The sequence below is a fragment of the Myotis brandtii genome, unplaced genomic scaffold, assembly GCF_000412655.1.
Source record: "Myotis brandtii unplaced genomic scaffold, ASM41265v1 scaffold45, whole genome shotgun sequence".
In the NCBI taxonomy this organism is placed as follows: domain Eukaryota; kingdom Metazoa; phylum Chordata; class Mammalia; order Chiroptera; family Vespertilionidae; genus Myotis; species Myotis brandtii.
Window position 1 is genome coordinate 7433116 of NW_005367209.1, and position 24889 is coordinate 7458004.

The 24889-nt window shown below is 46.4% G+C and overlaps 1 protein-coding gene across 1 annotated transcript in view; it reads right to left on the reverse strand.

The window, feature by feature from the left end:
• TGM3 (transglutaminase 3) overlaps positions 1 to 24889 on the reverse strand; it is a 40589-nt gene that overhangs the window by 5059 nt on the left and 10641 nt on the right. Inside the window, exons 4-10 of the mRNA XM_005874733.2 lie at positions 24207 to 24325; positions 23391 to 23519; positions 20534 to 20711; positions 20292 to 20427; positions 8295 to 8398; positions 6150 to 6395; positions 2394 to 2702 (exon numbers count right to left, since the gene is read on the reverse strand). Coding sequence (XP_005874795.1) covers positions 2394 to 2702; positions 6150 to 6395; positions 8295 to 8398; positions 20292 to 20427; positions 20534 to 20711; positions 23391 to 23519; positions 24207 to 24325 — 1221 coding nt within the window. The remainder of the gene's footprint in view (positions 1 to 2393; positions 2703 to 6149; positions 6396 to 8294; positions 8399 to 20291; positions 20428 to 20533; positions 20712 to 23390; positions 23520 to 24206; positions 24326 to 24889) is intronic.

Below are 24889 nucleotides of genomic sequence, written 5' to 3' on the forward strand. Positions count from 1 at the left end.
GCTTCCGAGTCATCCACACACATCAGTCAGACGGGCTTTAAAAGAAGCCCCCACCCCCTCTTCCAGGCCACCTCTAAAAGCTTCCGTGGCTCCTCGCTGAATACAGTTCACACCCCTCAGTCTGGCCCTGCATGGCTGAGCCCTTCGCCTCTCCAAAGAACCTCTGTGCGCTCATGTTCCTTCGACAAAACAGGCGCAGAGTCACCTCCCTGCTTGGATTCACACGGTTCCCTCGGAGGGAAATGCCTTTCTCAGCTTTTCTCCATTTATCTGGCTACTCCCCAAACATCAGGGCCATGTCTCCCTCCTCTGTGGTCCAGGGCACCCCACTCTCCTTCACAGAGTCACGCTGGGTGGCCTGTCCCCCCCCTCCCCCCCAGTGTCCTATACCCTCTGAGGTAAGACTGTGAGGAGGAAGCAGCCTCTGCTTTGGGGGAGCGGGGGGACATGCCCAGTCTGCCCCCAGTGGGGAGACAACAGGCCCTTGCACCACTGGTCCTACCCTCTCAGACAGTGAACCCTGGGGCTCCCTTCTGAAAAGGGAGGGACTACAGAGTCACCCAGAAAGTAGTGAAGCGTCAGGCCTCCGAGAGCGAGCGCTTCACCTGCCTCCTCCCCTTCCCCATTTCACTGCTGCCTCCTGCAAAAACGACGCGTGTATTTTCTGGAACCATTTTCCTCCTGTGAATGATTTTCGGCCTTCAAAACTAGCTCTCCCCCTGAGCCTGAAAGTAAGCAGCGGCCAGCCGGCTGCTGCTGGTGCGGGAGGGTTTCTGCTAGAATTCCGAGAGAAGTCAGCCTGCCCGCCGGCCGGGAATGGGGAATCCTGCCCTCAGACAGGTGTGGCTCTCTGCGTCTGGGGTTCTCTGCAGACAGAATTCTTTCAGGATGGGCTGTGTAGTTAATCAGCCTTTATTAGTTCCTGCTGTGAAGCAAATAACCACCCCACCCTTGTTAATCTGCTTTGTAAGTCCCAACTTTTCATAACAGCTTGGGAGATTTTGCCAATGCGGGCACACCTGCTTTCTGAGGCTTTCTCCGCTCCACCTGCTCCCTTTTTGTCTGTGCCACCCGGGGGCAAGGACTCACTGTTCCTCCCAAATCCTCGGGCCTCCCAGAAAACCCATCACTCACCAGGCAACTCCACTCACCCCCTGGCAGCTCAAGACCACGTGGCATATTGCCACCGTTCTAGGGTCAAACCTGAAAAGGGGCTCATTGTGGGGTAGGGGGGGTGGCATGAGGGTGTGTGTGGCAGCTATCTATACACATCCTAGATCCGTGGTTGGCAAACAGCGGCTGGTGAGCCACATGCGGCTCTTTGGCCCCTTGAGTGTGGCTCTTCCACAAAATACCACATGCGGGCGCGCACGTACAGTGCAATTGAAACTTCGTGGCCTATGCGCAGAAGTCAGTATTTTGTGGAAGAGCCACACTCAAGGGGCCAAAGAGCCACATGTGGCTAGCGAGCTGTGGTTTGCCAAACCGCAGTTTGCTGACCACTGTCCTAGATGATGAGGGTAGCACTGGACTTTAGCATCAGGAAGCCGAGGACCGAGGCCCTGGTCAAACTGCAGTTTGCTGAACACTGTCCTAGATGATGAGGGTAGCACCGGACTTTAGCATCAGGAAGCCGAGGACCGAGGCCCTGGAATTGCCACTTACCAGCTATGACACTTAATTTCTTAAGCAAGTCACAATCTCTCTAAGCATCAGTTTTGGCCTCTGTAAAATGGGGGTATTGGAATCTATTATTTTTTAGAAGATCAAGTGAGGCAGTGTATAAGGAAGTGCTCTGCACACTGTGGGAAGTGGTATAGACCTAAAGGCAGCAATTTTCAACCTTTTTCATCTCAGGGCACACGTAAACTAATTAGGAAAATTCTGCAGCACACACACAAAAAATAGATATTTTTTGCTAATATGATACACAGAAAAGGTATAATTTTGATTCATCCACACCAGATGGCTAATGTGTGTTGGCTGCTGTCATTTTTTTTTTTTTTGACAGTCTAAGGGAAAAGAGGTCAGTGCCCCTGACTAAATAGTCAGGTGTTGCATGTTTTAGAAATTCCTGCGGCATACCGGTGTGCCGCGGCACACTGGTTGAAAATCTCTGCTGTAAGGGATACTGCGGTATGTCTACTATTTCCCAAGCCTCCCTCCTTCCTCGCCCAGGGCACGAAAGAATTTGGGTTGGCACCACCCTGACTTGCACTGCTTGCCATGACAGCAATCTCCCAAACCTCAAGACCCACGGCTTATTAACCAGCGAGGCCGTGTGCTGCTCCTTCCTTAGACAACTGAGTCAGTTCTAATTCGAACTCTCCAACCCCAACAGAATGTCAGCGGCCTTGGACACACGGTGCCTCACAGCCTGCAAGATGAGTTACCTTCTTCAGGGTCCAGAGAGATGGTGACCGAGTCCTTCCACACCTCGTGGACAAGCGTGCCGTTGTAGACGATGGTCCAGGCCGTCATGTTCACCGTGACCGTCTTCATGTCTCTTGTCAGGTTCTTGAGCGTCAGGGCCAGGTTGACTTCTTTGCCCACTGCCAGGATGCCATTGACCTTGAACACCCCAGAGATGCTGGGCTCCCGTTCGTCTCTTTCGACCTCTGTTGCCGACGTTGGGCCAAATGTTCTGTTGGGTTTCAGTTTCCCCACTGCCTTGTCAAACACTTGCCTTTCCTGGCTTGAACCTGTGTAGGGGGAAAGAGAGAAGCATCTCAGGGATACGGTGGCAACCCAGACAAAGGATAGCGCCCTGCCTGGAAAGGTGGCCTGGGACTGACACTGGTTCTGCTGCCGCACAAGGATTCTGATCCAAGCAAGTGGTCCACCTCTCCAGGTCTCCATTCGTCCTCCTTAACGTGAGGCTCACAGACCAGCTGGTCTATGGGGCTTTTCCTATCAGCTCTAAGTTTCCGGGGAACTGTAGGGGAAGCTCTACCAGTAACTGTGTAAGATTACTATATGATTTGATATTTTGTGTGGGTCAATTAAGTTAGATTTATTTATTCATATTTTGGATGGAAAGTCCCTTGTAAGACTTAAAAAACAAACAGATAATTTGAAAATAAATGAAAACTGAGCTGAGGCCTGGCCAGTGTAGCTCAGTGGTTGCGCATCAATCTATGAGTCAGGAGGTCACGGTTCCATTCCAGGTCTGGGCACATACGCAGGTTGCGGGCTTGATCCCCAGTGCGGGGTGTGCAGGAGGCTGCCGATCAATGGATTCTCACCATTGATGTTTCTATCTCTCTCTCCCTCTCCCTCTCCCTTTCTCTCTGAAGTCAATAAAAAAATAAATTTTTTAAAAAACTGAGCTGAAAAGGTTAGAATGAAGCAGAAAAAAAGGTTATGATTTAGAATTGACTTTCAACCACTAAACCGTGTTGTTCTGCTTTGTTCCTAAGGGTGCTTTACGAGTGAAGAGTGGTACTTTTGTCCATGTCAGTTGGCAAGAACTTCCCATGGTTGGTATGGTTCCAAGTTATGACTAGTTGTTGAGAGACTTCAAGTTTCAAAAACACAAAGGACAGGTTTTCTGACTCTACGTCCAATTGTGGGCCCTGCTGAATGTGATGGTACAGGTGGCCCCAGGAGAACGGCCATGATGTGCGAGAGCTGAGTAACTGGCTCCACGCATCTGAGCCAGTGTCGCTCACTCAGCTCACAGTAGGCTCCCTGCCTTGACCTGAAGACAGTCACGCTATCAATGAGAAGGTGTTGACCTTCCAGGAACACGAAACACGAATAGAGGTCCACAAGGAACTACCATGTTTATATCTGCAGACCATACTTCTAGTCCCACCTTGCCCCACCAACCTGAGAAATGTTTAAGACACCAAATGACTTACTGTAAGCACTTTACAACTTAGCAAGGCCTTTCCCATAAGTTACAGGTAACTGGCTGGGACCTCAGAGGTCCACTCATTTTAACCCATCACATTAGAATAAAGGCTCTAAGCGGGGAAGCAATTGGCCCAAGAGATAGTCTAATCTGGGGATTAGAGGCAGAGAGAGAGCCAGTCCTCAGGACCCATAGTCCTAGGTTCCTCCCATACACCTACTGGAAAGGAGGCAGGTGGCCAGATTACCCAAGGTGACAGCTCCTGGTGGGCTGGGTTCTTTTTGGCGCTTTGCCATCCTCTAGCCGAGCTGGACATCCACATCCAGGGCTGATGTCTATGCAGGGAGCTGAGCCTTCTGTGCCCAGGACCGCGAAGCGGGCATGTTTGTACAATGAGGCTCAGAGCCTAGATACCTATATAGGTCACCTGCTGGGCTTACTCAAGACTCAGCTTCCTGCTACTGTTTTTTTCGCCCTTGTGTTGCTATTGCGCAAACGCTTAGCAACCCATTTTATGAGCTTTTCTTCCCCGAGGCCCTCAGAGACAAACTGGCATCATTAAGTAAGGAGACCCAGGCAACCACAGGCAGGTGATGAGCCCTGTTGTCACGAAGGGGCCAGGGCCTTGCCAGGAGTCCTGCAGGGATTCCCCAACCCAGCTACAACCTGGCCCCATTGCTTTAGGTTTGACTGGGACAGCCAGAGCCCCCAAGATGTGACAGTAAGATAAGGCACCCCACATAATCATATATCCGAGTGCAGTGCACTTCAAAAGTCCCCTTGGGCGGTCCTTATTCCAACGAGGCTGCAGACAGTCACACTGGTAAAAATCACCACTATTTATTAAGTCCTCACTCTGTGGCAGGCACTGCACTTGGCATTTTAGGGCACAAGCTCATCTGTACTGATGACAGGCATTGCTACTCATTTCGCAAGTGAGGGAGGGAGGGAGGGACCAGGGCTCCTAAGAACCCTGCACAGTTCTAAGTAGTAGGGCTGGGGTTCAATTCCTGACCCGGGTGATTTGCTCCCTGGTTTCGACACCATGACATTGCTGAAAACGCTGGCCCTGCGCCCGCCTTCTCCTGCCTGCGAAGCTCGGCAAGGGCAGGGGCCCCGTCTGAGTGATCTTTGTTGCCTCCCTAGAGCTGAGCACAGAGCAGGCACTTGAGGAGGTCTCAGTCCATGTTCATTGACTGAGAGAAGGGCCATCTGACCCCAACGGTGGGAATGGCCAGCAGAGACAGATGGGGCCAAATTGAGGCCACTAATCTCATTGCCCTGGAGTTGTGCCTCAAAATGTCCACAAATATCATTGCCCAGAAGGGTCATCTACTTGACCTTGGAGTCAGACCCCGTCTCCTGTACTCAGCTTTCCTCCTGTGTGAACTGCAGCCATCACCAACAGTCAGCAGTCGCACAGAGTTTTAAGGTTTACTTCGGGATGTATTGTGGGCACCTTTACGACATCACCTTTCTTGACCCTCAGAACCAACTGTGAGGATCCACTGAAGCAACTATTTCAAAGCATTTGCTGTCCCCATTGAGGAGGGGCTGTGGCTGCTAGGGCAAGCACTGATTTCCTTGAGGCTATTTCTGAAAATGAATATCACCTTCAAATGTAGAATTTTTGTCACTATTGAGACTCCTCAAAGAGATAGGCTGTTGACTCCGATAGCAATTTCCAAAATAGAGCAACAATGTCATTTGAGTTAAGGGTGGCCTCACAACAACTAGTCTTCCTGGTGACTTTGGGGGGGGGGGACAGCAAGCATGTACATGCTGATTTCAGGGACCCAGGCATTCGCCTCACTTCCTCTAGCTTCTTGGGAGTTAGAAGTGTATACAGCACAGCCATGTCTTTGGGGTCAGGTCTTTGTCCATTTCTTTGTTCAGATCATGCTTCCTGCCTGTGTTACTTGGAGGCTAGGGAAGTGGGAGGACCGACCAATGTCTCCTAAGCACTTGGGGGTCTCCCATGGGGCCAGGTTTCCCCTGTGTGTTCAGTCACAGTGCTTGTCACCCCATTAGTGCCATTGGCAATAGGACACAGCTGGAGATGAGCTGGAGTGAGAGCTGCCTGTGCCCCATGGCAAACGTCTGCTGGCGCCAGTCTGTCCTCGCTGGAAGCAGTTTGGGGAACTGGGTGTTAGGTGCCAGGGAGCAGTCTTACCATTCAGGCAGAACTGGCTGAGAATGAGGGAGGAGCATGTGGATTCTACCTTCCCCACCCTAAAGCCGTCTTCCCACCATCAGGCCCCGAGTGGCATAGCCCCACCAGCGTCCCTCCTACCTTCTGGGTACTTATACTTTTCGGTGACATCCATGCGAGAGTAGCTGCCCACCGCCTTCGTGCTGATGTATCTGCCAATGGTGTTTGTGTCTGAGGAATTCTGCTTCTGGGTGTTGCGGCGGGCATCGTAGATCCAGGTGATGCGGTCGGCATTAACCTCCGCAAAGATGAAGGGCATGTCGAAGTCCAGGTTCACATCGCCCTCTCGGACAGCTGCCACCGAAGCGGGGCCGCACTGGAACACCCCTAGTGGCCAAGATGCAGAGGTTGGGTGCATGCCAAAGCCAGGCCCATCTGCATCAGCCCACCCAGGACCTGTGCTGCTGGAGACCATCCATAACCACCCAAGTGTCCTGCCTCTGCCCTGCCAAGCTCCTGCAGCCCCAACAGTCTGCCCCCTCTCATTTGGCACTCAACACAGACCACCAGTATCTTCTGCAATGGCACCCTGGTCAGACGCCACCTCTTCAGGAGACTAGCCCAATCCGGAATTCTGTGGGTGCAGAATTCATGCTGACACACTGCCCTCAGTCTTACTGTCTTGCGCTCAGGGTGGCCTCTTTTCTTCATTTGCGAATTGTTCTTCCCAAATCATCGCACCTCTATTCCTGAAAGACTTACCTGAACACCCAGCCCTCAGGAGTGCCTTGTTCCTCTGAGCTCCCAAGCCCTGACTGTCACCTCCCTTCTCTAGCACTCTTTGTAGGTAGTGCTGATAGATAGATAGATAGATAGATAGATAGATAGATAGATAGATATAGACAGAGAGATAGATGGATAAGTAGGTAGATAATAGATAGATGAATGGATGGATGAATATAAATTAGATCTAGATATATAGATATAGATATATAGATATAGATATAGATATAGATATAGATATAGATATAGTTTAATTCATGAAATGCCCAGCTGTGAAAAAAGCAAGGTGCAGCAGAATAGAAAGAAGAGTGTTATCCAATTTGCATTTACAAAACAAATAAAAAAGGTACACACACACTTTTATGTGCCTAGAACAGTCACCTTCAACTGTTTCTGTTTCTTTAAACCATGACTTCTAGAAATAGATTTTATGTCTTGCACATATATGAGCCTGAAACAGAAGTTTCACAGGACAGTGCTTACTCTTACTATGTCCAATACATCCTGCTATTTTCTTTCCTTCCCCCAACCCTTTTCCATGCCATCTTATTCATTCCTTAAATTGATGGTCACAACCCACTAACTATATTATTATTTTTTTTGTTAACCCTCACCTGAAGATATTTTTCCCCATTAATTTTTAGAGAGTGGAAGGGAGGGAGATGGGTGGAGAGACAGAGAGAGAGAGAGAGAGAGAGAGAGAGAGAGAGAGAGAAATATTGATGTGAGAAAGACACATTGGTTGGTTGCTTCCTGCACGTGCCCTGACTGGGGCTGGAGATCAAACCTGCAATCCAGGCACATGCCTTTGACAGGAATCGAACCCAAGACCCTTTAGTGCTTGGGCCGATGCTCTAACCACTTAACACACTGACCAAAGCCCACTAACTTGATTTTATAACCACTAATGGGTTGCAGTGAAAAGTTGGAAAAACAGTGGTCCAAAACATATCTGGAGGGTTACTATCCTATCCCCAATCCCCCCCACCCCCCAAATCTGGTCACATTTGTTGCTTCTGATAGAGAGGCTGCATTGGGGAACTTAATGTTCATTGTAAGTCCTTTGAGAATGATTTGAAAAAAAACTAAGCATGCACACATATTACTTGTATAATTAAATTTTTTTAAGTTTGAAAGAAATAACGAAAAATGAAGGTAATAGACAATCCTGTGCTAGGAGGAACAGACTACTAGAGGAAAATCACTGTTGGCAGAGGACAGCTTCTTTTCCTTGTTGCCTAGCACATGCCAGGGCCTCCGCAGCAGCGATGGCATCCGTGTAGGCGCAGGGAAGGCACTCAGTTAAATAGCAGCTGGAGCCAAGCAAAATTAGAAGGAAATGTACTTTGGAAATACATTGTTTTAATCCCATTGTGACTTCCAGAGATGGAGAGGACTCAGGTGACCTTCCTGTGCCACTGTCCACTACTGTAAAGAACTGAGAGGCTGTGACTTAGAACCAAACCCAGATCAGGGGCCATCAGTGGGCCAGCAGGGGGTTACCTTGACTCCTCTCCTGGGGGGTGGCGTCCAGAACCTGCCATCCATTGTACGAGGGGCCCAGGTCATTCCGCACAAACCAGCCTTCATTCCAGACGTGGAAATTCCTGCAGACAGAAGCAGAGACTGAAGAGCTTGCCCAAGGCCACACAGCTGGTGAATGGCAAGACCATATCTCTGATATGACAGTGCAGGTCTCTGATACTGGTCAAGTGAGTTTACTCCATGTCAGCTATTGTGCTAAACCTTGGCGAGCATTGTCTCACTCAGATTCTCACAGCGCTATGAAAGGATACTATTTGTTTTTTAATTCTCACCTGAAGACATGTTCATTGATGAGAGAGAGAGAGAAAAAGAGGGAAAGAGAAAGAGAGAGAGAAACATCAATGTGATAGAGAAACATCAATCGGTTGCCTTCTGACTGGGGATTGAACCCACAACCTAGGTATGTGCCCTGACTAGGAATCAAATTTACAACCTGTTGGTCTACGGGACGATGCTCCAGCCAACTGAGCCACCTGGCCAGGGCTGAAATGGGTACTATTTCTATGCCCAACTCATAAAAGGGGATACTGGGCTCAGAGAAGTTAGCAGCTAACAATGACAGAATCAGTGTGGACCCAGGTATGCCTAACTCCAAACTCTACGTCCTTGACCACCATGTTCTACTGCCCTTCTGAGGAGCAGAACAGAACCAGGTTAGAGCCAGTGAACCAGCTGGTAAACCCATGCAGTTTACTCTTGTGTGCCCTATACTTATGTTTTGTGTGGGCTGAAAATGAACAGGACTGCAGTGGGAGTGCTGGGAGCCACAAAGCCTTTGGGCTGAGATCTGGATTGAAGAATGACCAGCCCTAAAATATCCTTGATCAGTGGCATTCCCTTGCCTCCCAATTGGTATGTCTCAGTCACCAGTCCCCTCCCTCACCAGGTGCTGCCAATTAGCCAAAGTCTTATTCATTCTTGCTTTTGCCCTCTTCTTTCCTCTCCAATCCTACAGCAATGACATTAACATTGGCTTTGGCTGTCTGAGGTTCAACTAGAAGAAGATATAAGTCTGACATAAATCCAACTTCTTTTCAACTTGAAAAAACATTTTTTTTAAAATACTCACAAGGTAGTTTTAGGTAGAGACTCAACTTCAGAAGCCATAAAGGAAAAGACTGATACATTTGACTATTTCGAAATATTAGTCTTGCATATACCAACCAACCAAACAAACACACAAACTGTGATTCTGTTTCCAACATAGAGGAATAAGCTCATAGCGGATAGTTCCCTCTGCAGATAAGAATAAACTGAAAAAAAAAAAAAAGACAACATCTGGGAGTGAACAAAGTTGGAAGGGAGCCAAAACCTGGAGGAAGGGGATAGCATGGGTTGAGTTACACTTTTTTAAAAAAATATATATATTTTATTGATTTTTTTACAGAGAGGAAGGAAGAGGGATAGAGAGTCAGAAACATCGATGAGAGAGAAACATCGATTCAGCTGCCTCCTGCACACCCCCTACTGGGGATGTGCCCGCAACCAAGGTACATGCCCTTGACCGGAATCGAACCTGGGACCTTTCAGTCCGCAGGCCGACGCTCTATCCACTGAGCCAAACTGGTTACGGCGAGTTGCACTTTTGATGACTTTGCCCTCGGATAGGCCACAGTTGGGATAAAGTGCAGGGCAGTAAAAACTCCAACAGACAGAGGAGGTAAGAAACGGAGCCTGGGTCAACCAAGGACACTAGGGGGAAGTCTTAGAAAGTAAAGAATCAGAGAAAGAGAAGCCCACGCTTCTCGGTGACCTCTTAACCATGCATGCACGCGGCCCACTACAAGCAGTCCAGCTAAAGACAAACATTAGGAGAAACCAAGATGGCGGCATAGGTAAACACGGGAGTTTGCTGCCTCGAACAACCACTTCAAAAATACAACTAAAAGACGGAACGGACATCATCCAGAACCACAGGAAAGCTGGCTGAGTGGATGTTCTACAACTAGGAGGAAAGAGAAAAGCATACCGAGGCTCAGAGGAGGCGCAGTGCTGAAGTAAAATACTAAGGTTCGGAGTGCATGCGGAGCGGGCTGGAGGCTGAGGGCGCGGTTGTCGTTTTCAATCGGGAGGGAGTCTCAGGCTCTGAGCTCCAGTTCCGGGCAAGTCTCTAAGGACCCACACTCATACGGGAGAAGCGGGACTGTCTGGCATCGCTCAGAACCCTAGGGCAGCTTTCTCTCCGTGGGGCTTGCAGCGACTACTGGGACACTGAGAAGCAGAGCCTCTGAGGGCAAGACTCAGCTGGGCCTCATCTGGGCACCCCCAAACCCCCAAAAAAGGAAGGGGAATCTGCATATCTCTTCATAGCTCCTGCTGGGTAACCTCAGGAAGAGGCTTAATTAGCACCTCCTTAGATCCAAGAGCCAGTGTACCCAGTGGTCAGAGTGGGACCACCCAGATTACAACTCCTCAGATTCATAAGGAACACACTCAGGGGGCAGACTCAGTGAGCACCAAAGCCCCACTGAAGCAAGTCTTGCCCCAGAAGGGTGTCTTCAGCACAGAAGTTCTCCCACTGCAGACACAGCTGATTCTCACTGCCAATTGGCCTGGAGGTCAATTCCTCCCAGTGACACCTAAAACAATCAAGGCATAACTACAACAAGACTGTGCACAAAGCCCACAAGGGGGTGCACCAAGAGTGTCCACCTCAGGTAACTGGGGAGGCTGAGCCACTGGGCCCTGTAGGACACCTAGCACACAAAACCACTCTACCAACACAGGGAAGCAGACAAAATGCGAAGACAAAGAAACAGGTCACAAATGACAGAAATGGAGGACAGCAAACGACTGGATATAGAGTTCAAAACCACGGTTCTAAGATTTTTCAAGAATTTTATGGAAACCGCCGATAAATGTATTGAGATCCTTAAGAAATCTAGTGAGACCCTCGATGTTGTGATAAAGGACCAACTAGAAATTAAGCATACACTGACTGAAATAAAGAATATTATACAGACTCCCAACAGCAGACCAGAGGATCGCAAGAATCAAGTCAAAGATTTGAAATACGAAGAAGCAAAAAACACCCAACCGGAAAAGCAAAATGAAAAAAGAATCCAAAAATACGAAGATAGTGTAAGGAGCCTCTGGGACAACTTCAAGCGTACCAACATCAGAATTATAGGGGTACCAGAAGAAGAGAGAGGGCAAGATATTGAAAACCTATTTGAAGAAATAATGACAGAAAACTTCCCCTACCTGGTGAAAGAAATAGACTTCCAAGTCCAGGAAGTGCAGAGAACCCCAAACAAAAGGAATCCAAAGAGGACCACACCAAGACACATCATAATTAAAATGCCAAGAGCAAAAGACAAAGAGAGAATCTTAAAAGCAGCAAGAGAAAAAAAGTCAGTTACCTATAAGGGAGTACCCATACGACTGTCAGCTGATTTCTCAACAGAAACTTTGCAGGCCAGAAGGGAGTGGCAAGAAATATTCAAAGTGATGAATAGCAAGAACCTACAACCAAGATTACTTTATCCAGCAAAGCTATCATTCAGAATTGAAGGTCAGATAAAGAGCTTCACAGATAAGGAAAAGCTAAAGGAGTTCATCACCACCAAACCAGTATTATATGAAATGCTGAAAGGTATCCTTTAAGAAGAGGAAGAAGAAGAAAAAGGTAAAGATACAAATTATGAACAACAAATACACATCTATCAACAAGTGAATCTAAAAATCAAGTGAATAAATAATCTGATGAACTGATGATTATAATAGAATCAGGGACATAGAAAGGGAATGGACTGACTATTCTTGGGTGGGGGGAGAAAGGGGTGTGGGGGTGAGTGAAGAGATTAGACAACAATCGTGCACCTATGGATGAGGACAGTGGGTGGGGAGTGAGGGCAGAGGGTGGGGTTGGAACTGGGTGGAGGGGAGTTATGGTGGGGAAAAAAGAGTAACTAATGTAATAATCTGAACAATAAAGATTTAATTAAAAAAAAAAGAAGTCTTAAACACCCACTTGTAAGATTAAATAATACTGTTTACCTAAAAAAAAAAAAAAAAAAAAGACAAACATTCACTGAGACTTGAGCTTCTGTCACCACAGGTGAGAGAGCTTGCAGTTTGCGTCTACCCCAGGTAGACAGCTGGGACAACATACAAAATATCAGAATGCAGACATACCCAATGTCTACGATAGAATTCCAAATCACTCAGTATGTTTATATATCAACATATAAAAACAACAGAAAAACACAACTTATCCTCAAGGGAAAAGACAATCAATAGTGACTCATCCTTAGATAATCTAGATGTTGGAATTATTGGACAAGACTTTAAAGCAGCTGTTATAACTATGCTCAATGAAATAAAGGAAAATATGCTCATAACAGATAAAAAGAGGCATTCTTAGCAGAAAAATAGAAACTATATATATGCCTAATGGAAAATTTTAACTGGAGAAGAGACCAATATCTGAAATTAAATAATTCCATGGATGGGCTTATTAGCGGAATAGAAATGACAGAGGGAAGAGTCAGTAAACCTGAAGATAGATCAGTAGAAATTACTCAAACTGAAGACGAATGAGAAAACGATGGGGAAAAAATCAACAAAGTGGGGGAAATACATGCAACATATATGGTAGACAGAAATTTACTATAATCAATATTATAAAGTACCTACAAAGCAATAAGAAAAATACACAAAGTAAAAAGTCAAACGCGCCAATAATGGCCAATGAGCAGGCAATTTTCACAAGAAATACCAATGATCACTAAACATGTGAAAATCGTTTTAACCTCACTACCGTTAAAAGAAAATTAAAATGACAGATACCATTACACTTGTTAGACTAACAAAAATGAAAGCATAAGATGATGGGCATTGTTCTGTGATACTCATTCCAGGCGGGGGAAAGTCAGCATTGCGGTGCACTGTGGGAGTTTAAACTGGTCTGACATTTGTGAAGGGCAAGCTGGCAATGAGTATCAAAAACCTTTACAAATCTGTAGATGCAATGAGCCAGCAATTCCACTTCTAATAATTTCTCTTATTAAAAAACTCTCATGAGTGCACCTAGATGCATATGGAAAGATGTTCACTGAAGCATTGTTTGTAATAGCAAAATTAATGGAGGAAAAGTTCATCAGTGAGGGAATGCTCAGATAAATTGTGGCACAGCCATGCAATCAAATATCACAGAGCTGTCCAGAAGAATGAGCAAAATCAATCTGGCACGTACAGGGAAAGACGTCTAAAATATATATATCCTCAAGTAAGAAAAGCAAGTTACAAAATATGTAGGTGACGATGTGTAAGTTTATAAAAATATATACAAATATCATGAACATTTTTGGATTTAGAAAATTATACATTAAAAAAATCAGTCCCAATAATTCTATTATTTTAGATAACCACAGTTTAGATAACAGTTTGGTGTATATATTGTGCCTATGAACAGATTTGGGTGCACGTTAAACTAGGTTTTCCATTATTTATTTCTTGTAATGTTTTCAGTTTCTATTACTTCTATAATACTATAATTACAAAATAAATGAGTATTTTAAAATGTGTATACTATATAAACACTAATAGCTAATACGTTATGTGTCAACCTAGAAAGGTATCATGTGTTCTAACTTCCCTATATGTTAACTCATTTAATCTTCACAATGTTCTTATAAGGTAGGAATTATTATCCCTGTTCGACAATTCTGAAAACCGAGGCACAGAGTAGGTAAGTGACTTGTTAAGGTCTCCCAGCGAGTAGAGAGGGAGAGTGGGATTGAAATCCAGGCAGAAGGGCTGCAATGCCTTTGCTTTTAACTACCACGCTATACTACCGCTACATTTATTTATTCCTTTTTTTTGAAATTTCTTGGGGTGACACTGGTTAACAAAATTATACAGGTTTCAGGTGCACAATTCCACAACACATCCTCTGTAAACTGTATTGTGTGTTCACCACCCCAAGTCAAGTCTCTATGCGTCACCGTTTATCCCCCCATACACTCTTCTACCTCTCCCCCTTGTAAACACCACACTATTGTCCATGTCCATGAGTTTTTCTCTTTTTTTGCCTTTTTCGCTCAATCCCTCTACCCCCAGCACCTCAACCCCCCTCCCTACATTTTAATTTATTAACATAAAAAGATCTAAAAAAAGATAAAATAGACCACTCAACTTGATCCTATTTGGGTAATTGAAACTCAACACACATACATCTAATGTGTCTGAATATAAACAGAATGAAATGTCTAAAGGATCTATAATGTCATTAGTATTTTTCTTTGGGTAGTTATATTACTAATGACTCTTCTTATTTATTTTTTTATTATCAGGGAAAAATTATTTTCATTTTGGGTGTTATGAGAGGCTGCCCGTGGGGACCAGAGGATGCGGTGCACGAGGGCTGTCAGAGGAGTCCGAGTGCTCCGTAAATACTTGTCAGGAGCAGCGTGCCCTGCTGCATCTGGCAGGGAACAGGGAACTAAAGAGTCAGCTCCAAAACAAAGCAGAGAGGGAGAAGGCCACCAGAGGGGAGCCCACAGCTAAGTACAGATAATACCAACCAATGATATGAGTGGGAGGAAGGAATACCCTTGTTCACTACAGTAATGAAGTATAGGTTATTATAATCTTTTTGGGAGGAAGCAGCCATAGATGTCAGAGGCCTTTAAAATGTGCATTTCCTTTAACCCAGGATATACCATTTCTAGAAATTGTTCTATGAGACTAAAAACAGACATGCTCAAGATTGACATATGAGAATGCTCACTACAGTGTTTATATAATAAGAGGAAACAAAGGGAAATAGATAGGTAGCATAGAGAATAGGAAATAGGTAACAGCAGGGAAAGAGATATGGTTCAACCACTCAATGGAATGTGATACATTTAAATCTTATTTTTGGAGATTATTTAAGGACAGAGGGAACATGCTGATAATGTTTAGTTAAAAAAATAGGATTTAAAACTGTGTGACGTGGTTGATTTCCACGAGTGGGAAAAAGAAGGATGTATGTGTCATATGCTTTGTCTTGTACCCATGCTGTGTAAAATGTGCAATCCCAATTCTACAAACAACACATAGAGAAAATATTGGATAGAAAATGATCAAATATTAAAAGTATGTTAAACATCAGAGTACAGACGATATATTCTGCAATTTCTATAATTGTAAAAAGAAAAAAAAAGCCATCGTAAAAATGATCTCTAGGAAGACCCACAAAACGTCTTTTTGATCAGTTAGAATTTACCCAGGAGAAAGCAGGAGTGTGGGAAGATGATCCTAGATGGATACAAGAGGCAAGAGAGGGATGAAAAAGCAGTAACAGCACCAAGTTTCCTATTTGTTTTCTTCCTGGTAGAGAACCCTAGGGGAAGGGTGGGTTGGTAAAAAAAAAAAAGGTAAGTAGCTGTTTTAATACTTATTTGCAAGGCGGGAATTTGATAAAGAGCAGATAATAAACAAACAAGTCCTGGTTCCTCCCTCATTTAGAAGCCAACACTTTACTCACACTTCTTTGGGATGTACTATGTGCCTTTCAAAGGCCTGAGGGCGCCACCATGGAAATTCTGGTTTGTTTCTCGGTATGTGCCACACTCCCAGCCCCTGTTCCTGTCTTGAGGGTTTAGTACTAGGAGCTCAGGAAAAGGACAGGCTGTAGGCACTTATTGAAAGATGCATTCCTGCCCCGCCTGTCTCCCTCCACCCGAGTCAGTTCTAATGAAATCTTTGACGTTTATAAACCAGTGCCCTAGAGACAACAACTCAGTTATGCTTATCTTTGAATTTATGGGGTTAGAAGACCCAGTCTAGAAAGTGACCCCAATCCCTTACCCTTTCCATGGGTAAGCTCCTATTTGTCCTTCCAAATGTAGTTACGATTCTACTTCCTCCAAAAACTTTTCCTGACATGCTTAGAGAGTGCCAACCATCCCTGTGCTATCTCTGAATCTTGCACATTTGACTTCTTTCACTCCACAATTGCCTATCTTCTCACGCAGCCATGAACTTCTCCAATGTTGTTCTTGCGTCTCACTGCTTTTGGTGTCCAGGTGCTCAGTGCAGGGTCTGGCAGACAGTACATACTTACCATGTTTTCTGAATTGAATTACTCTGGGGCCTTGGTTTCCTTACCAGGAATCTGAGCAAGGGGCTGTAGGTACATTGGGGGCTGGCTAAATAGTGGTGGAGACTAACAGCCATGGAGAGATTGCATTGGGAGCCAAGGACTCGGCTGATGGGTGGGGTGCCAACAGCTTTTCTCCAGAACTGGCTGACTCCACCTCCCTGATGACAGGGCAGGGCGATCCCACGTGCCTTCCACCTCGTACCTCTATAAAGTCTACAAGTAGAGTCAGGTCTGTGACTCCAGAAACTGAGGAATCAAGTAAGATAAACTAAGAAAACAAGTCTGAAATATCAAGATAAAGATAACCTTGGCCACACAGTTCCAGATCATTTGGTTACGGAGCAGGCCCCAGAGACCTCCTGTACAGGGGTCCAGAAGGGAGCCCGAATAAAAGAAGCATCCCAGACATAACTCCATACAAAGCGTCCCTACTCTTAAGACATGATCACTCCAGAACCTTGTGCCTACTAAGCCAAACCATTGTTATGTGCGGAATGGCTTAGAAGAATGTGATTTAAAGAAAGATCTGGAAGAAATTGCTGAGGTCCCCTAATCTAGCCCTTCATTTTCCAGATAGGAGATGAAGGTGCAGAAAAGTTAAGGAACTTATGTGGAGTCACGCACTTATTTAGAGTGCCTACATGTCTCCAGCTATTTAGCCTTACTTCTCTCTGGGCCTTTGTTTTCTCATTTATGAAATGAGCAGGTCCCTCCCTAAGGTCCCTTTCAGCCCTAACGTCCTTTGACCCAGGAGAGTCCTGTCGAAAGAGCTTGGACACTAATTCACAGTTTGATTTTGGGCAAGTCACTTCCCTTCACTGAGCCCCTGAGACAGGGTTTAGTCTTATAGAGAAGTGGCACTTGCTGCCTAAGTGTGAACCCAAGAACCCAGCTTCTCCATCGGGATGGGCTGGATAGCACCTACTCAGAACCCTGGTTGGTGTCCAGCCAACCGCTCTGAAAAATCTCAGTTAAGCTGTCAGATTTCTCAAACATCAGTCAGGAGTCGTCATAAAAATATTCTCTACCTTGGTTCCAAGCCCAGCTTTACCATTTCCTAGTCCCATGCCCGTGGGTAAATGACCAGTGTCTTGGTTTTCTCAACTATAAAATGGGGATGGCAGTGCCTACCTCATCATTTCTGAAGAGTAAAGGTAAACACTTAGAAAAGTCCCTGGCACACAACAGTTGCTCAACGAACTATTAGCTGTTGCTGTTAATATTATTAAGTACTTTCAGATGCTTAATCTCACTTGATTCTTACCTTCTAATACTTGGGGAAAGTCTGGACAATTTCTAAAAGCTTTCAACATTTGCAACAAAGAAGATTCAGATCAAAGGTTTTCTGTCCAAACCCAAACTGTCCTGGTAATAATAGGTTAGTAATTTCACCCCAGGCAGAAAAGGACTGGTGGTTTAACTCCCCCACCCTGGGTGGGATCCATGTGGAGGGGAGGGGAAAGCTCCCTTGCCATCTCATACAAAAAGTCGTCTGAGCTGAAGTGGCAGAGAATCAAGAGATTAAAGCTGGTGAGAAACTTAAGGGAACACTTAGTTTTAGGCCAACCATTATAGCTCACTGATGAAGAAACTTGGGACCAGAAAGATGAGGTGGCTTACGTAAGTCCTAGAGCAAGATGGTGGTGGGGTTGAAAATAGGACCCAGGACTCCCTGTCCTCAGACCATCCAGTGCTGGGTCCCCACCCACAGCCAGCAGGGAAAGGGGCGGAGGATTGTCAGCACCCACTGCTTTCTGAGGAGGGTTCAGGAAAGGATGGTGGGTCTTGGGAAGGAGAGGGGTGATGACACTCCCAGCAAAAGTCAGAGCTATGCGGTCTGACACCATCCAATGAAGCCCCCCAAAATGACAATGGAAACACCCTGGAATGTCTCCATGGGCCCCTACTTGCCCCACGGTGATTCTATTTGTAATGAATTATGACACTAATATGAACCAGTCACCAAGAGATCTGGGTTCTAATTCCAAGTTCAGCTTAGAAGCCCCACCTTCCTGCTCCCAGGGAGCCTTTTTTTTGACAACTCCCTCCCTGAGTCACTCACCTGGTGCTCCACACACCATCCCAAGTCCTTCATCAGCCTCTACTCATGGCTTCCCCAAGCCCTGCTCCCTAACAGCACCAGGAATGCTTCCAGTAGAGGGCTTTCTGGTCTCCCTGCAGTTTCTAGTCTGCAGGATAATCATGGAAGGGTTATGCCAAACGGGACCACTGCCACCCCTCCCCGAATCAGTCATCTTGTTGGACCAGTCATCTCCTTTAGTGAAGAAGGGCACTGTCCTAACAACCAGAACAGGTCGCAATGGGATTTTGGACACAACAACAAAAGGAAGAAACCAGGGAGAAGAAAAGATAACTAATTAAGAGAAGCTGGAAAACAAAATCTGGCCAAAAGTAGCAATGTCATTGTCATTGGAGAGAAAGTTGTGTACGTGCAGATCATGAAAGGACATCCTAACAGAAGCTCTCTCTCCCCCATTAACACATGTGACCCTGAGTGACTTACATGAGCCTCTCTTTCCTGCAGAGGGAGTGGCTGCTTGTATCACACACTTCCATTGTTGGCACAGGGCTGTTGCTTGTCCTAACAGCTTTCTCTATGAATTTTTATTTTCCTTTATTCCATTAGTTACAGCGAGCATATGCCAGTAAAGTGGGACCTACTTATTCTGGGAATAATGAGTGTTAAAGGATATTTTAGAGACTATCTCAAAGTTGAACATCTGGAAAAAAGATGGCATCTGCTATCAGGTTATCTACCGTATCTATATGTGAGTGATTGTGTGTTTGTGTGTGTCCTTTGAAATGGATTACTGACATATGTGAGTACTTTATTTATAGACACATAAATATCGAGTTGAATATACAGATATAGACATAATTACTTTCAGTTGCCATCTGGTAATAATTAGGCATGTGGCATAACCTTGAAGAGCTGTAACAATATCTATTTTATGTATATATACTGCAGCATGAAGTTATAGATATATGTACATAAGTTTTATATAACTTACTTCCAGTTTACATGTATTATACATGACATATGTGTACAGATACAGGTGCACATGGCCTATTTATAGTTAGAAATATACATGCCCATATACATATAAAACTTCTTATTTTCGGTTGAAATCCAGAATAAACTGATTTTTATTCTATCAAGCAAGGTTCATAAAAAGTATATATGAGTAAGAGAAAATGGATCGCTTTTTAAAAAGAAGGTCTATAAATTATATGAGCTGCCTGAAATGAGATAAATTTATATTTATTACTGGAAAATCAATGGCTTCAATGTTTATCTTCTAATTTATAGGGTCTTGTGGACCCTATAAATTAGGGCAGTTTCTCAGAGCCCCTGAGCCACACCTGGTATCACATGGGGCGTGAACTGGTGTCAGACTGTTCACCCGGCTGTAAAACAGAGCAAACCACCAGAGTTTGCAGAACCCTGAGAAGAGCTGTTTTGGGTCTTGCTAGATGTGTCATCAGCACTTTGGGAATCCTATTCTCAACCAGGTGCTGACACGCTACTTGCTTCCCAAATCCTGTTTGGAGCCAGGTCCCAGAGCCTGGGGAGAGCAAGAAGCTGCTCAGATTTGATGCTCAGAAAGGGTTAGACCAGCGGTTCTCAACCTTCTGGCCCTTTAAATACAGGTCCTCGTGTGGTGACCCAACCATAAAATTATTTTCGTTGCTACTTCATAACTGTAATGTTGCTACTGTTATGAATCGTCATGTAAATATCTGATATGCAGGATGGTCTTAGGTGACCCCTGTGAAAGGGTCGTTCAACCGCCAAAGGGGTCGCGACCCACAGGTTGAGAACCGTTGGGTTAGATACTCACCAAACGCTATCACTGCCTTTGTCCAGGGGGTTTCCCATGGGGTCGTAGAACACATCCACGCTGAGGTTTCTGTCTGTGTCATGAGCTGAGTTGAAGTTGGTGATCACCCGGGCGGGAATCCCAAAACACCGCAGCACTGCAAGTCAAGGGCGGTGTGAGACTGTGGGTGGCCGTGGGGACGACCATGGAGCACCCCACTGCTGCCCACTGACCCCGCAAAGGCACGTCACACGCTAGGGTACCTGTGTTGAGGGTCCCAGCAAAGACCCAGCACTGGCCGAATCGGACTGGCCTGAAGCCAGATTTCTTCCACTCCTTGAGAATCTCCACACTGCCGTTCCAGTTCCTGGGGTCCCGGCCACCGGTGTAGCTGCCACTCCAGTTCCCAGCTATCACACCGTTGTCATCATTGCTATTGACCTGGGCAGGAGAAAAATCCGCAATGACTCACCGGAGAGTGACATGCAGCGTTCAGGGGACAAGGGGGGGAGGTGAGGAAGGAACCAGGGAGCCATCCAGTGAATTTCCTGTGTCTTCCTCGGTGATTTGGGGATGGTAATTGTATAATGTTCCCTTAGCAGCATTGAGTGGTTTATGAGTTTAAAAGTGCTTTGCTTAACGGGCCGTGTTTGATTGCCCCTGACCCATGTGTCAGTTATGAGCGGCAGGCTCACATGGAAACGGGGGTTCCATGGCTCGTCGGGGGCAAAGCAGGGTCAGAAACCAGCCTGCAAAGGCTGTCTTGCCTCCGTACATGGAGATCGCTGATACCTGACTTGGGGTCCAAGGTTTGAAACTCTCTTTGGTGTACTGGTCTTCTAAAAGATCACTTTAGAACTTTAGAAACTAACTTCTTCTTGGGAAGAATAAAGATGGAATATTGTTTTACATTCACTCACTCATTCATTCATTCATTCATTCATTCAACTTAAGGCATGATTAACAATTAACACAACCATGATGCAGTGTGAAAAGAGCACTGGACTAGACATTGAGAGACCCGGGTTCCATTGTCTTTTAGAGACACATATTGAAATATTTATGAATGAAATGATGTAATATCTGGGATTTTTAAATAAATCTGTGGAGGAGGGGGCCAGAGATGAAGCAAGACTGGTCAGAGTGGGTAACTGCTGAGCTGGTCATGAGTACGCAGGAGTTCACTTTACTTCTCTCTCTACTTTTGTGAAAGTCTGAACTTCGTATTATTAAATTTCCAAAATACAAAGCTGAAAGGGAGAGAAAGAAAGAGAGACCTGGGTAACAAGCCCAGCCTTGGCCCCGTCAGCTCGGTGGTTGTGGGTAAGTGAACTCACCCATCTGGACCTTCGCTCTTCAGGGAAAGTTAGACACAAACAAGCTCTCTCAGGTGTCTCCCAGCAGCCAGTTTTCAGAGTTTCTGACTCTCTCACCAGCATTCATCCAAACCGACAGCGAGGGTCAGGACCAGGGTCTCTCAGCCTGCCAGTCCTGCTCCCTCTCTTTGTGGAGTCTGCAAGTGGCAAGGCCTGATGGGAGCAGACAGGCTGGGAGCAGAGGATCCTTGCCCAGGACAGGCTGGCCCAGTTTCCCACGGCCCCTCCGTGCGGTGGGTGAGGCCCGCATCCCTTCCAGGAGAGCCTGGACAGTAATGCCAGGATCAAGCAAGATGGGCCTCCTTCAGGAGGGAAGGTTGTGCAGCCCATTCCCATGTCCTGAGTCACAGAGCTCCAGCCACCAAAGTGGTAATCAGCAGGGTCATCTCTGGCTAAAGCTGAGCATTTCAAAGCCCTGCACAGGTCATAATTAGCGCAGGCCCAGCCCAACCAGGAGGTCTGCAGAGAGCAGCAGGGAGGTGTAGTGAGGAAATTGGCATTGATGTAAAGCGGTTTGTCCCCAGGGTGAGAGTGAGTCAGCAGCCGCTGGAACTCTGGAGCCAGCTGGCCTCACCCATCCTCTCCTGGTCCAAGGCGACTCAGCTTCGTAAGTCACCTGACTGCACCTTGTCTTTGGCTCCTTGGTTTTTAAGGTTCAGCCCACATCCCGCTTTCTCTCTGCCAGCCACCCTGGTTCCTACCCGTCTCCTCAGTGCCTCCACGTCCCCTGGGCCTCCTCACTCCTGTCCTGCAAGGTTCGAGACTGCACTCTTTCAGGGAGCCCTCTCTGATTACCCCCAGATATTTATCATCCGGTCAGAAGGTTGTTCAAATTTCTAACCACGTAATTAGTTTGCTAGCTTGGATATGCTCCAACTCCAAAGTTAAGAGACTTGGGACATGCCTAGTCCATTAAAAAAGGAGTTAAAGACATCTGTGGGGTAATTATTTAGTTTCAGAGGATTAAAGATCAAGAACTCTCTGACTTTCAGCTTTTTAATTTGTAACTCTTGAGCAGGTTAATCCCATAGTTGGACGCTTTCTGATGGAGACGTTCTCTGCACCCTGAGTGCAGAGTGAGAGATTCTCCCAGGATCCGGCGTGTGCGTGCATGCACGTGTGTGTGTGTGTGTGTGTGTGTGTAAGGGGGGTGCAGGTCTCTCAAATGGAGAGACTGGGCGAGTGGGAAAGCCCTGGGTGGGCAATTCGAGGCCTCGTTCTGGTTTGACTCACAAGCTGTGAGCACCTCACTCAGCTCCTGGGGCTTCAGCTCCCCATGTGGATGGTGAGCGGGCTGGCCTTCTGCCTCTCTCGTCTGACAAGCACCCCCTCGGTGCTGAGGAGGGGATGGATCAAAACAAAGGGGCGTCACACTCCAGCCTCACTCTGGAGTGTCCCTCCTTTCCAAGTGGGCCCAGGGTGGAGCCAAGTCTCAGCTTGGCACCCTCCCAGCTCTGACGGGCTCTAAGGGAGCAAAGTCCTCTTGTCATCCGAGAAAGGCCTCCTGATTCGTGGAAAGGGCTTTGGAGTCAGGCAGACCCGGCTCCAGTTCAGCGTCTGCCGCTCCCTCACTGTGTGAAGGCCAGTCCTTTCCTCAGAGGAGCCTCATGCTCCACGTGTGCAAAATGGGGGTGGGAATTGCCCAACTGCATTTGTGAGGCTGCGACGAGGTCACATGTGTAAAAGCGCATGTGCCCAACCCGTAGTTGGGTCTGATAGGTGGTAACAACTAGTTATCACTCACCATTGCACTCAGCACGCGGCCGACATACTTGGGGTCACCTCTGCGGGCCACATCATGAGCAGGGTCACGGCGGAAATTCAGACTGCTATCCAGGATCGCGAGGCAAATGTTCAGAATGTCTCCTTCAAACTGTTTGAAATGGAACCATATGTTATGATGAAAGAAATGGCAAGTAGTGTTGGCTCATTGAGGGGACGGGGGCTAAGCTGGCGAGAACCACGACAAGTGCCTGGGTCCTTTCACTCTGTGGCCTCCAGAACTGAGAGCTACTGAGGAACAGCCACCTCCCCCAGCCTTCAATCCTCAAACTCGTCCAGAGCTCTCTCAGTACAGGAGGGTGAGCAAACCTGGGAACTCCGTGGTTTCAGATTGGAGGGGGGGTGATAATAGTAATGAAGGACTCTCGAAAGGTTAAATACACACAGCAAAGAAGTTTCATCCCATTCTCACAGGAATGAATGAATGAATGAATGAACAGAAACTATATTTTTGTCCCAAGTGTCTCTACTGGGCCTTATCCTCATTTGTGTATTGTAGCACCAATACCACATCATTGCATTGATTATTAGTACTAGATTTTGCCCACTAGATTGTGACCGTCTCAAAGACAAGAAACCTGTCATATTCATCTTCGGTATCCTTTCTGTGTAACCAAGGTCTGGCACATAGTAGATGCTCAGTAAATGTTTTCTGAATGAATGACTAGAAGGGCAGGCAAATAGGTAGATTTGGGGACTTCCACCTGTCTGTGGGGCCAGCTTCTGAGCTTCTTGTGTAATAGGGATATTACCCCCAGCGTCCCTATCACCCTTTTACCTGTCCAAAGTTCCAGCCAATCATGCTAATTCGATTTGTGCTTCCCACAAATATGGCGCCGGAATCTTCCAGAACGTACTCCCGTCTCTCAGCTTGGCTATTCATAAAGACACTATCCGCTGTTTGACACAAAAATCAGATATCAGGGATTAGAATCCTACAGGGAGCTATAAGACAGTCCTCCTCCCACTCCTGAATACTGGCCTGAGAGTTGGAGCAAGTCATACTTGCAGCCTTCCTCAACCTCCACCAAGGAAGGAAGCCTTGGGCTATTATGCTTCCAACTGATATCGTGGGAACTATGAGTTTGAAAGAGAAGCTGGCATATCTGCGAGTCTGAAAATGAGACCCCAGGAATGAGACACTTGCTCCTTTAGGGAAAGAGCTATCTCTATGTTACAGAATTGTACTGTGGTCATTGTCCCTTATAATTACACTAGAGGCCCAGTGCACAAAGTTTGTGCAAGAATAGGGTCCCTAAGTCTGGCTAGCAATCAGGGCTGATCAGATTCCCTGCCTCTCCACCTCCCCACCTCTTCCTTCCCTCGCTCCCTCAGCGCCCCACAGCCGCAGCTGGTCGCCCGTCATGTTCTGCGCCGCCCCCTGGTGTTCAGTGTACATCATAGCGAGCGAGTGAACTCCTGGTCTCCTGGTCGAACTCCCGAGGGGACACTTTGCATATT